We start from the raw sequence: 17,500 nt of genomic DNA, 5'->3' as shown, positions 1-17,500 counted from the left end.
TAAACATAGGAAGTAGAGTACCTCCCCTATGACAACAAAAGAGCTACCTTACACACATGGGATAAGATCCAAGGATTTGGAGAAGGGTACAAAGCCCCACACACGGACCCATCATGGCGTCTAGGAGACAGGTTAAACCCTCTACATCAGTGAAAACTACAGCTTCGAGCTTATTCTTTAGATCATCTAAGGGAGACGCTACACCGCTTACAAAGCCAGTAGCTGAGGAAGTGGTAGAGGACACGGACTCGACCCCACCAGAGTATTCTGAAGACTTGACCCCAGTGACAAAAGCAGATATCAAATCTCTAGTTTCCAAGCAAGATATAGCCGCCAACTTTGAGAAAATGTGGGAGAAGATGGATGCGTTTCAGTCCTCAGTGACTGGCAGTCTGGCAGAAATAAAACATGATATTCAAGATCTTGGGACTAGAGTATCCTCTCTAGAAGATAATGAAAATACATTAGCAGAGGACCTAACATTGATGAATCAGCAATTACTAGATCATCAACAAGAATTGGAAAACATCCAAGAGAAAATGGAAGATCTGGAGAATCACAGCCGCAGATGTAATATTCAACTTAAAGGGGTTCCCTGAAACTATCACACCAAACGAACTCCCACATTACCTTAGACAACTATTTCAAGCAACTACAGGTCAAATAGAGGATGACAGGTTCCAGATGGAAAGGGCACATCGGGCCCTAAAACCTAAACCAGGAGCCCCTCCGAGGGATATAATTGTAAAAATGCTCTACTTCCAAGAAAAGGAGGACATTCTTACGGCAGCAAGGAAAAAACTAATCTTCAAATTCCAGGGTACAGTTGTCCACTTTTACCAGGATCTTCGTGTGTGGACCCTGCAGCGGAGGAGCTCTCTGAGACCTTTGACCCTCCTACTGCGGAAAAATCAAATAATCTACAGGTGGGGGTTCCCATTCGCTCTCAATATCCATCATGAGGGAAGAGTGATCACGCTGAAAGAGAGTAAAGATATTCCAGAAATATGTGGAGTTCCTCAAACTAGAAGTACCGGAGAGCTGCTTAATCCAACAAGAAACCAAAAGGTAACACAACACACAGAGGAAAAATCTATCCAAAAGATTGAGGTGGTCAAAAGTTACCAAGAAGCAGAAACCCCGACTTTGAAATAGGGATGGGACATAGATTGCTGTTGATTCAACCAAGAACCAATCCTCTAAGGATTGCTTTTACAGAGGAGTATGAGCTGTTCTATAAATAATTTTATATCTTTGTTCCCAAACAAATTAGGCGACTCAGGCCGCACCCATGGGGACCATAACATGATATTCAAAGGTATTCTACAAAATAGACTGAGATACTTTTGTATCGGGTTATTTAGATTGATATTCTTAAATAGACTGATACCCCGCTAGAGGGAGTTGCTGGGGGGATGGTAGAGGTGTTGTGGGGGTGATCTCTTTTTTACCAATTTATGCTCCTAAATTGATTTAGGCTTCCATTCTTAACAGTAGAATAAAGTTACATTGATATAACTGCACCTGAATAATGGAAAGTATATGTTTGTTTTGCAGATAGCTAATTTGATATATTGTTATTTTAATGTTTTTTTCTACGTGGTCTAAAATTAAACCTGGTCGAGGAGAGTCGAGGAAAATCCGAACAGAGGTGGAGAGAGGTATGTGGGGCATTACACTGATATACCATGGCACATGACATAACACTCTTCTCTCATGTGAGAGGCCTCAATACCGACATCAAAAGGAAGAAGGCGTTAGCCCATTATCATAGATTGAATGCGAAAGAAATATTCTTACAGGAGACCCACTTCACTCAGGATATAATCCCAAAATACTGGAATAGGCACTTCCCGCAACATTTTCACCCAACCACTGACCAAAAGAAAAGAGGGGTCTCCATTCTCATACACTCTAGAATACAGGATACACAGGTCACATTATGTAACATTTATGCCCCAAACAAAAAACAAAACACTTTCTTCCGTCGAATAACTCACCTTCTTACCCAATGGTCCCAGACCCGCATAATCTTAGCTGGAGACTTCAATATTTCTTTGACACCCAAAGGCGAAGTGGGGAGGATTAAAATGACCAATAAACACAGTTATAACTCTCTCTCTAAATATATCAGGGACACACTATCATCACACAATATCATTGACACATGGGAAGCCCTACATGGTAAGACAACATATCACACTTATTACTCATCAGCGCATCAGACATACTCAAGGCTGGACTATGTTCTGGTTAGGCAGACCTTAATTCCCAATGTGACCTCCTCCTCCATTCACGCATGTGTCTGGTCGGACCATTCCATCGTCCAGGTAGACATGAGAGGAATTATTAACATACATAGGATCCGTTCGTGGACTTACAATCCCATAACACTTAAAAATAAGCCCACTTATAATATGATTGTGAAAGCGATGACTGAATTCTGGCAATTTAATAAAGACTCTACCACCAATCCAATAAACCCCTGGGCAGCCCACAAACCTTTCATAAGAGGCCTCCTAATTAAGGAGAAAGCAAGGCTTATTAGAATCTCCAACCAAACCATTAACCAACTACAAGGGGAACTACAGAAATTAGAATCACTACATAGGCAGACACAGTCCAGGACAATATATAGGCAACTACAGCTGAAAAGAGACGCCCTAGCAAAGATTTTAGATGATAAAGCAATAAAAGCTGCTCAGAAAATTAAAGCTAACTATTTTTTTATTCTCCAACAAACCTGATAAGTACCTAGCACATAGACTTAGAGAAAGGATTAAGACGCATTCAATTACAACCCTCCAAAAAATGGATGATACCCAGACATCTAATCCTCAAGATATTGCGGACACTTTTGCTAGTTTTTATGATAAACTTTATGATGGATACAAATTTAATGATAATGACCAGACTGAGCAATTATTGATACAGTTCTTACAAAGGGCCAAACTTAAGTGTATTAGTGCAGAAGACAAGGCAATAACAAATGCAGAGGTTTCCATAAAGGAAATTCTCAACGTTATAAAAGACTTAAAAGCAGGTAAGGCGGCGGGGCCAGATGGACTGACCAGAGAATACTATAAACTGTTTAAAGTTGAGCTGATCCCATACATTAAGAAGTTCTGTGACGATATAATGCAGGGAACTGAGATACCGTCCGACGTACTAAGAGCAAAGATAGTAGTAATCCCAAAATCGGGCAAAAAACAAAAATTATGTCAGAGCTATAGACCAATTTCCCTGATTAATCAGGACGTTAAAATTATGACGAAAATACTGGCAAACAGACTTAAGAAAATAATACCACAACTAGTTCATCCCGATCAGGTGGGATTTGTCATTGATGGGGAAGCTCCTGATAATGTTAGGAGGACAATAGTATTGGCGGACTATCTGGTGGAAACGGGGACGCCTTCTCTGCTTCTTTCACTGGATGCGGAGAAGGCGTTCGACAGAGTGGATTGGGGATTCATGTTTAGAGTACTGGCCGAGATGGGATTTGAGGGGTCATTCATGAGGGCGATTAGGGGATTATATTCGAAACCGACTGCTATGATTGGGGCGGCAGGCTTTCAATCTAGAGCTATAGACATTCTAAACGGGACCAGACAAGGATGCCCACTATCCCCATTGTTATTTGCTCTGTGTATAGATCCCCTCTAGCCTCCTGTATCAGAGAATCTCCGGATAGATCGGGAGTAATTATAAAAGAGTCGGAGTACAAGCTATCATTGTTCGTGGATGATGTGTTATTGACACTTAGTAAGCCCTTGATCTCCCTCCCTAATTTATATAGGATTTTACAAGAATTCTCAGATATTTCGGGTTACAAAATTAACCACGAGAAATGCGAAGCTTTACCCCTGGCTCTCCCTTCACACACGAAAAAGGTTATAGAAGCTAATTTTGATTTCACATGGGCGAAACAATCAATAACATATTTAGGTGTCAAGTTGGCAGACTTCTTTACAAAACTTTATAGTTTGAACTACCTTCCTCTTTATAAGACAATTAGACGGGACCTCAAAAACTGGAAAAAGTGCTTTTTCTCGTGGTACGGGCGGTTATCAGCCATAAATATGAATGTCTTACCTTGACTCCTTTATCTTTTTAGAGCCCTCCCAATCAAGATTCCGGCCTCAGATTTACAGAAATTGCAATCAGAGTTACATTGCTTTTTGAGGGGGGATGCAAAAGCGAGAATAGCCTCTCATATAATGACCCAACATAGGCAGTTAGGAGGAGTGGGGGTACCCAACCTCACAGCCTACTACCAGGCTGCGAGACTAGCCCAGGCCACTTTGCTTATTAAACCATCTTATATGGCATATATCTTATATGGGCAAAAATAGAGACTGACCTAATGCAAAATGACAAACCAGAGGATTTACTCTGGAGGCGGGGATCCAGGAGGGAAGTTCCGCTCTACAGTTCCCCTGTTACTACAGAAACTATACATATTTGGAAATCCCTAGTTGAACAAAGGAATCTAATACCTACTAACACCAAAATTAGACCCATAAGCTCCCTCCTACCTCCAGAACTACACAGACTGATAGGGAAATGGGAAAATAAGGGGCTCTATAGAGTTGCAGATTTCACAGAAAGGGGAACACTGCTGACCTTCACACAATTGCAAACCAAAATACAACCAGTGAAACTACAATGGTTTCTATACCTCCAACTGACATCAGCAATTCACAAATACGGAATAAATTTAGACACAGCTCCTTACACACAATTTGAACATATTTGTAAAAATCTTAGCAGAGGCAAACGCACTATAGCTAAATTATATTTTATGTTACAGGACAACAAAAATAAGCTCAAGTCTAGCTTGATTGAAAAATGGGAAACAGAACTGGAAGTGCTCCTCCCAAAGGAGGAGTGGGATCAGATACTTTACGAATCCTGGTACTAATTAGTGCAGACCTCAGGGAAAACTGCATTAAAACTACATTTAGGTGTATATAACTCCCACAAGGACCTCTCACTTCGCCCCGTCCGGTACAAATTTATGCTATAGGAGATGTGGGGAAATAGGTACGTACTTACATATGTGGTGGGAGAGTTCTGGGGTTCGAGATGTCTGGGATCAATTAGCTGACTTCATAAGTAAACTACTTAATGAGCCCTTCTCACTCTCGGCACTGCAGGCACTCCTCAATCAAAATAACTCAAAGTATAACACACAGATTAATAGGTTCATTAAAATATTATGCACAGCGACCAGAGTCTGTATAGCCAGACACTGGAAAGAAGGAGCACCAAATTGGAGGGAAATTCTAGATAAAATACAACATATTTATAGCATGACAGAAATTATAGCTTGGACTCAAGGTACCACCAATGAATTCCACAAAACATGGTTTTACTGGATAGCAAATGGGAATATTTGAGGGAGGATCAGGGAATCAATTAGGAATCTAACGGGATTGGGGCAGATGTCCCTACTTGCTTCCCCAGAGAGACGTTTGATATTTAGTTGGTAAAAAGAGACCTCACTCGACCAGGAGAAATATGAAAAACAAGATTTCAATTTATGACCCCCTAATAATTGTTTTTGAGTTAATTTATTTGTCTTTTTGAAATATGTTATTCAATTTAAGGTTTTTGTGTTTTAGTGTTACGTAAAATGTTAAAATTAATTGGTTTTACTCCTACTTCAGGGATCTATTAGAGTGTTTAAGATCATTGCCTGCATGGGTCAGTAAATTAACACTATAGGCAAACAGATACAATGGACTATATTCCACAAAGACACTATGAAGCGAATACTGAATTAACACTCTGGATCTGTTTATAAAGAGGAACTCAGAATATGGAGGGTTTAGATCTGTAAGATAGGATGGGTTTAGATCTGTAAGATAGGATAGGTTTCCATTGCCTGCATTGAATACCTGACTATGTGTATAACTACGAGTTTCTTTGTACAAGATTCATTGTTGTATGTTATTGTCGTCATCACTGATTTGTTGAAAGCAATAAAAAAAAATAATTTTAAAATAAATAAAACTTAGCGTTTATTCTACAAACATAAAAATTACATAACATTATGGTGTTCCATTTGCACCTTTGTCAAACGTGACAAAAGGGTTCATAAATTAAGTTATTAGATTCATACATATTTTTGTGACATTTGACAAAAGGTGCAAATGGAGCACCAAAACGTTATTTTTATGTTTGTAGAATAAACGCTAAGTTTTATTTTTAACAAGTCCAGTGAGTGCCTTTACTTTTCTGGATGGTCCGCTATGATACTAAAAATATATAAAAACAAAAAGATATGATATCTGCGCTGTCCTAATGTCACTCAAGGGTGCATACCAGCAATAACCAAAATACCGTAAATGATATATTGCTATGCTAATTATACATAAACTATATGTGCAGATACGCAGAGTCCACAGATGTAATAAATCTGAAGATAGGCAGTTGAATCAAAGTGGTGTGTGAAGACTCCCAGTATGCCTCCACAAGAAGAATATATGGACAAAAAGCAGACAGACTGGTAGTTTGTGCCAGGACACTGATCTGTAGCCTCCATGATAGGCAGTGTCACTGCAGCACTGAGCTAAGCTAGAGAGACAGAATCAGTTGGAGCATTCAGTATAACACCAGACGCTTGTAACAGAACATTCTTTCCAAATTTGGGCCTTTGTCTGTTTTGGTCCTTAATCTTAGAGACAGCTGCCAAAGCTGCCTGGAGGTAAATGTTCCAGTACAGTAAAGGGAGGAACTTTACTAAGCAAAAAGGAGCAGAACGTTTGCTGCACAGGGAAATCCTTAGAGGATTGACACCAAATTCTACAGTGAGGATTCTACACTCAGCCTCAGCTTACAGCACAGTGGATTCAGCTTCTGGTCTCACCGATGAATTAGCTGACTGATTGGAATTGTTACAGATCTTGGAGAGACTTTTGCGAAGGGTGACTACTTACCTCATACGGATTGAGGTTCTCTGAAGTAAGTACTTAGGGATAGGGGAGATATTACCCTACTATCTTTATATTACCACAGAAGAAAGACGCAGAACACAAACTTTTTGTATATGTATGTATGTATGTATGTATGTATGTATGTATGACAAAAACTATACAGATATGTTAGATGTTAACAACACAATGTACAGAATAACTAGAATAGAGCACAATACTCCCCTCTTAGGTGACCGCAGCCTTCTAACAGTCTCTCCCAACAGGACTGTGAGTAGAATATGGAGTATGTATATAGAGGCGCTGGTCTTGAATCTCATATGTATTATGGTGCACACTGAAGAAAGAAAACTTGACTTGTGATTTGCAGGAGTTAACAACAAAATAATGTGCAGTATACTCACTCCGAAAATTTCAGAGTTCAGCTTCTTCATAAGGATCTATATCCTGATTTTTCCATAATGTGCTTTAGTATCTGTAGACCAGTGGTTTTTAACTTTTTTTTTGCCGTGGCACACTTTTTTACATTAAAAAATCCTGTGGCACACCACCATCCCAAAATTTAAAAAAAATCACACATTGTAGCCTAATACAGCATATATATATAAACATACACACAAACACACACATACTGTATGTATTGTGCTGTTATGCCATGCCTCCTACAAACTACCCCTGCACTGGGAGTAAAAAACAAGCAAAGTTTAAAAAATATGTCACACTGTTGTCAGTCTGCCGTGGCACACCTGAGGATCTCTCACGGCACACTAGTGTGCCACGGCACACTGGTTGAAAAACACTGCTGTAGACAATGGAAATTACACTGCAGGTGATTGTATCTTTAAATTGATATAAAGTGCAGTATACTCACTCCGAGTAATTCGGAATCCGGCTCCTCAAAAGTGGTTGGTAACTTTAGAATACTTCCAAGAAAGGCAGCAAAAATACTTGTTATAACAAACAAATATTTATTAAAAAATATTAAAAGGCACTTTTTAGCTTAGCTCTACGCGTTTCAACGACTAAATAGTCTTTTTCAAGAGCAGTAAAAAACTGCTCATCGGTATTGTTGGACATACAAATTTAGCTTCACAGCTTGTTTGTGTTTTCTTTTCTCTATCAGTGTTTTTTTTGCCATACATAGTTCAAAGATTTCCTTATGTTTAAGGTGCTGGAACAGGTTTGATGTGTTACTTGGTTTTGCTGCAACACTCGTTCCACAAGTCTTGCAGATTACTTGGATCTGTTTCACATCATCTTTTCTGAATCCAAAATATTCCCAAACAACTGATGTTGAATTTTTCTTTGGCACCAACAATTCTTTAGCAACATCAACATCGGTATTGTTGGACACGGACAGCTCTTCAGAACTAATCTTGAAATTTATGTAAAGCGCACCACACAAAATACCAGCTGGCACAACAAATGAGAATTAAAATCCCAGAGTCTACCGCACACACTGCAAGCTGCTACTGAAAATGAGATTATACTTCCGCACACACTGCCTGCCAGTATCAGTAGGGTGGCACTGCCAACCGTGGCACAATGATAGACAAGAGACCAAAAGCTTGCACTTGAATAGAAAGACAGAGAACAATTGAATGGCCTTGATTGATGATGTAGATAGCGGTTAGCTTAGCTCTGATGATGCTAGTATAGCTTTTTCAAGTTGCACAGATGACGCAGCAGAAGCAGTCTTAAAAAAAGCTTCCTAAAGATTTTCAAATCCCAATTTTTTTGGGATCAATAATGAGGAGGATGATCTCCTGCGCTCTGCAGCAATTAAGACAAGAGACAACAGGCTTGCATTTGAAATTAATTGAATAATATAAAGATGATAATGTGCTTGATGAAGCGGTCGCCTTGATTGAAGAGAGAACACAGGCTTGCTGCGCTTGAATATAAAGAAAGCAATGGGCTTGATGATGCAATCACCTTGATTGAAGAGAACACACTCAGGCTTGCTGCACTTGAATATAAAGAAGAAAACAATGGGCTTGATGATGCAGTTACCTTGATTGAAAATAGACAAGAGCCCACAGGCTTACACTTGAAATGAATATAAAGAAGACAATGTGCTTGATGAAGTGGTCGCCTTGATTGAAGAGAGAACACAGGCTTGCTGCGCTTGAATATAAAGAAGACAACAATGGGCTTGATGATGCAATCAGCTTGATTGAAGAGAACACACTCAGGCTTGCTGCACTTGAATATAAAGAAGAAAACAATGGGCTTGATGATGCAATCAGCTTGATTGAAGAGAACACACTCAGGCTTGCTGCACTTGAATATAAAGAAGAAAACAATGGGCTTGATGATGCAATCACCTTGATTGAAGAGAACACACTCAGGCTTGCTGCACTTGAATATAAATAAGACAACAAATGGCTTAATGATGATGCAGTCACCTTGATTGTGAAGAGACAAGAGACCACAGGCTTACACTTGAAATGAATATAAAGAAGACAACAATGTGCTTGATGAAGCGGTCGCCTTGATTGAAGAGATAACACAACACTGGCTAGCAGCACTTGAATATAAAGACGACAACAATGGGCTTGATGATGCAATCACCTTGATTGAAGAGAACACACTCAGGCTTGCTGCACTTGAATATAAAGAAGAAAACAATGGGCTCGCTTGATGATGCAATCACCTTGAATATAAAGAAAAAAACAATGGGCTTGATGATGCAATCACCTCGATTGAAGAGAACACACTCAGGCTTGCTAAACTTAAATATAAATAAAACAATTGTCTTAATGATGATGTAGTCACCTTGATTGTGAAGTGACAAGAGACCACAGGCTTAGACTTGAAATTAATTATTGAATATAAAGAAGACAACAATGGGCTTGCTCATCATGTTTATTTCAGACTGAGGCAACACTGGCTTTCACTGGAGGAGACTGACCGTGCAGTTGTAGAATACACTGGCTCTGGAGGACTGACCTTGCTTTTGTAGAAGACACAGGCTGAATTGGCTGACCTTGCTGCTGTAGAAGACACAGGCTTGCAGAGTTGCAGTGCACTTGCAGGATGACTTTGCTGTTGTTGAAGAAACAGGCTGCAGGATGTGGATGACCTTGCTGTTGTAGAAGAAACAGGCTGCAGAATGTGGATGACCTTGCTGTTGTAGAGGAAGAAACAGGCTGCAGAATGTGGATGACCTTGCTGTTGTAGAAGAAACAGGCTGCACTACAACAGCTGTTGGCTGACCTGGTTGAACTTGATACGGTAGGAGACGACACAGGCAGTCTTTGTTGTTGGTTGAACAATGAACATAAAAGATTTTTAGAATAAGGTGGTGGTAGGGAGGAAATAGACAGACAACATAGAATAGGGGTGGTCAGGGGAGACAAGTTCTACTTTTTGTAAAGACAAACAAACAAACACAGTCACAAAAACCAGTAATGGACTGGGAGAGACTTCATCAAGCAAAAAAACCTTTTTTTCTTTATTTTGGGTTCTGAAACTGAATTAATCAAGAGCAATAGAGCATGCAATTTTCAACAACATTAGCACTTGAATTAACTTATATTAGCTTAGCTATTTTATTAATTCTTAAAAACAATTGCTTAGGCAAAATTCATTAATGCCAGGGCTGCTATTTTGTGGATGCACAATGCAAATGGACAGATTAATAGAGCATTGCACACCTGACACAGATTGCAGTTGCACGTTTAAGCATCATGCTATTTTGGATATTTTGGATCCCCAAAATGCATTAATTATTTTTTAATGTTGCAGCACTAGCCTAGCAGCAATGATAAAGAAAACAAACTGACTTGCATTGCAGCGCCAGCTTACAATAAAAAATGATTCCCTTTTAATTCAAATTTTTCTTTCTTAAAAAAGGTTAACAAAAAAAAATAATTGTAGTGCAATTGCAATGCAGCAGCAACATCCCTCCATAAAGAATGACAAAATTAAAAAATTTTAAAACAAAAATTAATTTTTTGGGAACATAAATTACAGAAAATAGAATAGAGAAGAGATCAATCTATCATTTTTTATTAATGTAAAAAAAATGTGTTGGGGTTTAGGGATTATGGCACAGTACTACTGGACTGCAAACTGGTATAATCAGGGAGGGTAATGGTAATGTAATACATTTAAAATTAACAGCATTTATAATTAGAGAGTAAAAACATAAAAAAATAAATTTTGGTCGTGCACTGCACCACTGTGTGATTGATAATCTATTGATGATTTATCTTCTGGGAATCAATATATTCTACACTCACTTGACTCAATTTATAAATAAATATATAATTATAAATATTATATAATAATTAAATTTACCAGACATCTATGAGTAATATCTACTCTAGCAAGTAACTCTATACAAATTTCATCCTGTATAAATCAATTTACTAGATAGAGTAGGATACTATAGTAGAATTTTTTTTATATAAAGTTATCTTAAAGACACTAAAGATTTGGTTAACTTAATTGAAACTTTGAGTTGGGATGAGAATAGGGTGTGGGTAACAGTGGATGTTGCTGCACTTTATTCGTCCATCCCACATGAGCAAGGTTTACAGGCTGTAACATTCTTCCTCAAAAACTTTTCAAATTTCTCTACTGAGTTTATAAACTACATTTTGAGGGTTACATGTTTCCTTTTGACACATAATTTTCTCAGATTCGAAGGCACTTTTTATCTCCAGAGATGTGGGACAGCGATGGGGGCGAAGTTTGCCCCCTCCTACGCGAACCTATATATGGGTTGGTGGGAGCTGGAGATAGAAATGCTTATAAAGCTAATGTGGAAGCCACAGCTCTAGTGGAATGAGCCGTAATTTTTTCAGGAGGCTGCTGTCCAGCAGTCTCGTATGCTAGGCGGATGATGCTTTTCAGCCAAAAAGAGAGAGAGAGGTAGCCGTAGCTTTTTGACCCCTACGTTTTCCGGAATAAACAACAGAGAAGATGTTTGATGGAAATCCTTGGTCGCTTGTAAATAAAATTTTAAAGAACAAACCACGTCCAAGTTATGTAACAGACGTTCCTTCTTAGAGGAAGGATTAGGACACAAGGAAGCAACAACAATTTCCTGATTAATATTCTTATTTGAAACAACCTTAGGAAGGAATCCAGGTTTAGTACACAAAACCACCTTATCAGAATGGAATATAAGATAAGGGGAATCACATTGTAACGCAGAAAGCTTGGAAACTCTTCGAGCAGAAGAGATAGCAACTAAAAACAAAACTTTCCAAGATAACATCTTAATATCTATGGAATGCATTGGTTCAAACGGAACCAAGAACTAAATTCAAACTCCATGGCGGAGCAATAGTTTTAAACACAGGCTTGATCCGGATTAAAGCCTGACAAAATGCCTGAACATCTGGGACATCTGCCAGACGCTTGTGAAGTAAAATTGACAAAGCAAACATTTGTCCCTTTAAGGAACTAGCTGATAATACCTTCTCCAATCCTTCTTGGAGAAAAAAAGACAGAATCCTAACCTTACTCCATGAGTAGCCCTTGGATTCACACCAATAAAGATATTAACGCCATATCTTATGATAAATTTTTCTAGTGACCGGCTTGCAAGCCTGAATCAGAGTATCAATAACCGACTCGGTGAAACCTCGCTTAGATAAAATCAAGTGTTCAATCTCCAAGCAGTCAACTGCAGAGAAGTTAGATTTGGATGTTGGAATGAAGCTTGAATGAGAAGGTCCTTTCTCAATGGCAGTTTCCACGGTGGCAGAGACGACATGTCCACTAGATCTGCATACCAGGTCCTGCGTGGCCACGCATGCGCTATTAGGATTACTGAAGCCCTCTCCTGTTTGATTCTTGCAATCACACGAGGTAGGAGAGGAAAAGGTGGAAACACATAAGCCAGGTTGAACGACCAAGGTACTGCTAGAGCATCTATCAGTACAGCCTGGGGATCCGTAACGTGGAAGTTTGGCATTCTGTCGAGATGCCATCAGATCCAAATCCGGTGTGCCCCATTGATGAATCAAAGTTGCAAACACCTTCGGATGGAGTTCCCACTCCCACAGATGAAAAGTCTGACGACTTAGAAAATCCGCTTCCCAGTTCTCCACTCCTGGGATATAGATTGCAGATAGAAGAGTGTGTCTCCGCCCATCGGATTATCTTTGATACTTCTATCATCGCTAGAGAACTCCTTGTTCCCCCCTGATGATTGATATATGCCACAGTCGTGATATTGTCCGACTGGAATCTTATGAATTTGGCTGAAGCCAACTGACGCCACGCCTGAAGCGCGTTGAATATCGCTCTCAGTTCCAGAATATTTATTGGCAGTTGAGACTCCACCTGAGTCCACACACCCTGAGCCTTCAGGGAATTCCAGACTGCACCCCAGCCCAGGAGGCTGGCGTCCGTCGTAACTATTACCCAAGATGGCCTGCGGAAGCACATCCCCTGGGACAGATGGTCCTGTGACAACCACGACCGAAGAGAGTCTCTGGTCTCTTGGTCCAGATTTATCTGAGGAGATAAATTCGCATAATCCTCATTCCACTGACTGAGCATGCAAAGTTGTAGTGGTCTGAGATGAAAGCGAGCAAACGGGATGATATCCATTGCTGCTACCATTAGTCCGATGACTTCCATACACTGAGCCACTGATGGCTGATGAATGGACTGCAGAGCTCGGCAAGTATTTAGAATCTTTCCATCAGAAATATTTTTATGTTTACCGAGTCTATCAGAGTTCCCAGGAATGGAACTCTTGTTTGTGGAACTAGTGAACTCTTTTCTAGGTTCACTTTCCAACCGTGAGTTCTTAGAAATGACAACACGATGTCCGTGTGAGATTTGGCCAGATGCCTTGCGGCCTGAGAACCGCTAGAAGGGACCCTAGAACCTTCGTGAAGATCCTGGGAGCCGTGGCCAAACCGAAGGGAAGAGCCACAAACTGATAATGTTTGTCCTGAAAGGCAAATCATAGGTATTGATGATGATCCTTGTGGATAGGAATGTGAAGATACGCATCCTTCAGGTCTACAGTGGTCATATATTGACTCTCCTGGATCATTGGCAAAATTGTACGAATGGTCTCCATCTTGAACGATGGGACTCTGAGAAATTTGTTTAGACATTTGAGATCTAAAATTGGTCTGAAGGTTCCCTCTTTTTTGGGAACCACGAATAGGTTTGAGTAGATCCCCTGACCCTGTTCCAGCTCTGGAACTGGGCAAATTACCCACATTGTGTAGAGGTCTTTTACACAGCTTAAGAACGCCTCTCTTTTTGTCTGGTCTACAGACAAACGTGAAAGATGAATTCTTCCCCTTGGGGGAAAATCCTTGAATTCCAGTTGGTACCCCTGGGTCACAATTTCCAATGCCCAGGGATCCTGTACATCCCTTGCCCAAGCCTGAGCAAAGAAAGAGAGTCTGCCCCCTACTAGATCCGGTCCCGGATCGGGGGCTGCCCCTTCATGCTGTCTTGGTAGCAGCAGCGGGCTTCTTGGTTTGTTTACCTTTATTCCAGGCCTGGTTAGGTCTCCAGTCCGACTTGGATTGAGCAAAGTTCCCTTCCTGCTTAGTGGAGGAAGAGGAAGCAGAGGGTACTCCTTTAAAATTTCGAAAGGAATGAAAATTATTCTGTTTACCCCTCATCTTGATAGACTTGTCTTGAGGTAGGGCATGCCCCTTACCTCCATGTCAGAGATTATTTCCTTCAGCTCAGGCCCGAATAGGGTCTTACCTTTGAAAGGAATAGCTAAAAGCTTAGACTTGGATGAAACATCAGCAGACCACGATTTTAGCCATAACGCTCTGTGCGCCAGGATGGCAAAGCCTGCGTTTTTCGCCGCTAATTTAGCAATTTGAAAAGCAGCATCAGTAATAAAAGAATTGGTTAATTTAAGAGCCTTTATTCTGTCTAAAATGTCCTCTAAAGGTGTCTCCACCTTCAGAGACTCTTCCAAGGCGTCAAACCAAAAAGCCGCTGCAGTAGTTACTGGAACAATGCAGGCTGTAAGAGAAAACCCTGGTAAACAAATTTCTTCTTTAGAAGACCCTCTAATTTTTTATCCATAGCGTCTTTAAAAGCACAACTGTCCTCAATGGGTATAGTTGTACGCTTGCCTAGAGTAGATATAGCTCCCTCTACCTTAGGGACCAATTGCAAGGAGTCCCGTATAGTGTCAGATATAGGAAACATCTTCTTAAAGTTAGGGGGGGAGAAAACGGTATACCTGGTCTATCCCATTCCCTCAACAATTTCCAAAATTCTTTTAGGAACCGGAAAAACATCTGTGTAAGTAGGTACTTCTAGACATTTGTCCATTTTACACAATTTTTCTGGGGGAATTGTGATAGGATCACAATCATCCAGAGTTGCCAAAACCTCCTTGAGAAATAGGCGGAGGTGTTCCAGTTTAAATTTAAAGGACGTGATGTCCAAATCTGTCTGAGATAACACATTTCCTGATTCTGAAAGTTCTCCCTCAGACATAAAATCCCTAACCCCCAAATCAGAGCATTGTGAGGGTGCATCGGAAATAGCCACTAAGGCATCAGAGGGTTCAGTATTTACATTAATACCTGACCTACTGCGTTTACCCTGCAAACCTGGCAGTTTAGATAATACCTCTGTAAGGGTAGTAGATATAACTGCAGCCATATCTTGCAAAGTAAAAAAAGTAGACGCACTAGAGGTACTTGGCGTCGCTTCTGTGGGCGTTAAAGGTTGTGACACTTGGGGAGAATTGGAATGCATAGCCTGATTCTCTTCAGACTGAGAATCATCCTCAGGCACACTTTCATTACCTAAAATATGATCTTTACAGTGTAGGGCCCTTTCAGTACAAGAAGGACACAATGTAAGAGGGGGTTCCACAATGGCTTTTAAAACACATAGAACACTGACTTCCCATGTCAGACATGTTGGACAGACTAGTAATAACAGCACAAGTCTTTCACAATCTTTATTATATAAGAAAAACAATTCAGCAAAAAACGAGTACTGCGCCTTTAAGAATAAAAAGTGTACACTTTTTTCAAAATCGCTAAAACATTATGCAAAATGATCAATTTTGATGATGTGTGAACCTAAAGTGCAACCAGATATTGCACCACAAGTAATAGGAGAGTTAACCCTTTAATTCGAGTAAGTTAGGCAGTAAAATACAACTAAATTGTTTCTGCACCTCGCCACAGCTCTGCTGTGGAGCCTACCTGCCCCCAAAGACATGCTAAAATGATCCGGTCCCACTCCGAAACACAGCCTCACAGTCTGGTCCCAACCGGAGCTAATGGCTTCCGTTCTCTCCAGAATCTAACTACGCACTGAGGCGCAAAAATTATGCCCCGCCCATCATGCCTGATGAGCCAAAAAAACGTAAGAAACCGCATGGGAAGCGGTTTAAACAACAGGCCAAGAAATAAATGTGAAATATACATGCCATGTGAACCCTCAGATAAAAATAAAGTCAGCCTTGATAAGCCCTATATTCGTTAATATTAAGTGTTTCCTAGGCTGCCCCAGTGTCTAAAACCACATAGCCCTTAAGTATCCCATGTTTATCTCTAGTAGGGATAATTATACACAGGTTGCTACAGCACCACCCTAACAAGGATTACTGCTCACCCTTTCCCAGCATGGGGAATATGTCAGCCAAATTCTGATATACCAGGTCTCCTCAGAATGTAAATGACTGCATATACCTTAATACTGCTTGCAGCAAGAAACGTTCCCTCATACTGAAGATTTCTCCTGTACTTCCTCAGCAAATCTTGTGGGAACCAACATGGATCTTAGTTACAACTGCTAAGATCATCAGACTCAAGGCAGAATTATTCTTCTATGTCCTGCCTGAGGAAAAACAGTACTCTCCGGTACCATTTAAAAAAAAAAAAAAATCTTGAATGAAGAAAACTAAAACTATCATTTTATCACCACATAAACTTTACCCTTCCTATTGCTAGCATAGGCAAAGAGAATGACTGGGGGGGAGGAGTTAAGGGAGGTGCTATATAGCAGCTCTGCTGTGGTACTCTTTGCCACTTCCTGTTAACAGGAGGATTATATCCCACAAGTAAGGATGAAACCCGTGGACTCTGTATATCTTGTAAAAGAAAATGTGGGTTTAGTATCCCATTAACAGGTTATTAAACTTGAAGGGGCATAATATTTCCAGTACAGCCCCAGCATTCTACCATGAACAAGTTGCTACAAATTTAAAAAAAAAAAAAAAAACATTTTCATGGCTATCACCTACTAACAGGAGTATGAAATATCCAATTGGAAAAATGTGAATCCCATGTCCCTCTGTGTGGCTTATGTGTGAGATAACAAGAGGATCCTCTGAAAAAAGAATATCAGTTTCAATTCTTTCCACTGAAATGCAAAGAACTAAATTTCACATTGCATTAACAAATTCTTAGAAATGAATTTCACTTTCAAGTGGGTCATTAATAGTTCTTGGAGCTACCATTAAAGGACCATAATAGTTGAACAATTACATGCTCTCATTTGCTAGTGCATGTAATTTTAAGGTTATCGACCATGCACTACTGCGTGTGTAACCCTGCAAAGGGTTAAACACACTGTAGAAATAACGA

The 17,500-nt window shown here is 40.0% G+C and overlaps 1 protein-coding gene across 1 annotated transcript in view; it reads right to left on the bottom strand.

Moving 5' to 3' along the window:
- Positions 1-112, bottom strand: part of DDX43 (DEAD-box helicase 43) — a 1,089,992-nt gene extending 1,089,880 nt beyond the window's left edge. Inside the window, exon 1 of the mRNA XM_053712000.1 lies at positions 109-112. Coding sequence (XP_053567975.1) covers positions 109-112 — 4 coding nt within the window. The remainder of the gene's footprint in view (positions 1-108) is intronic.
- Positions 113-17,500: the final 17,388 nt, after the last annotated feature.

The sequence above is a fragment of the Bombina bombina genome, chromosome 4 (assembly GCF_027579735.1).
Source record: "Bombina bombina isolate aBomBom1 chromosome 4, aBomBom1.pri, whole genome shotgun sequence".
NCBI classification, from domain to species: domain Eukaryota; kingdom Metazoa; phylum Chordata; class Amphibia; order Anura; family Bombinatoridae; genus Bombina; species Bombina bombina.
This window is presented reverse-complemented; position numbering and strand designations above follow the sequence as displayed.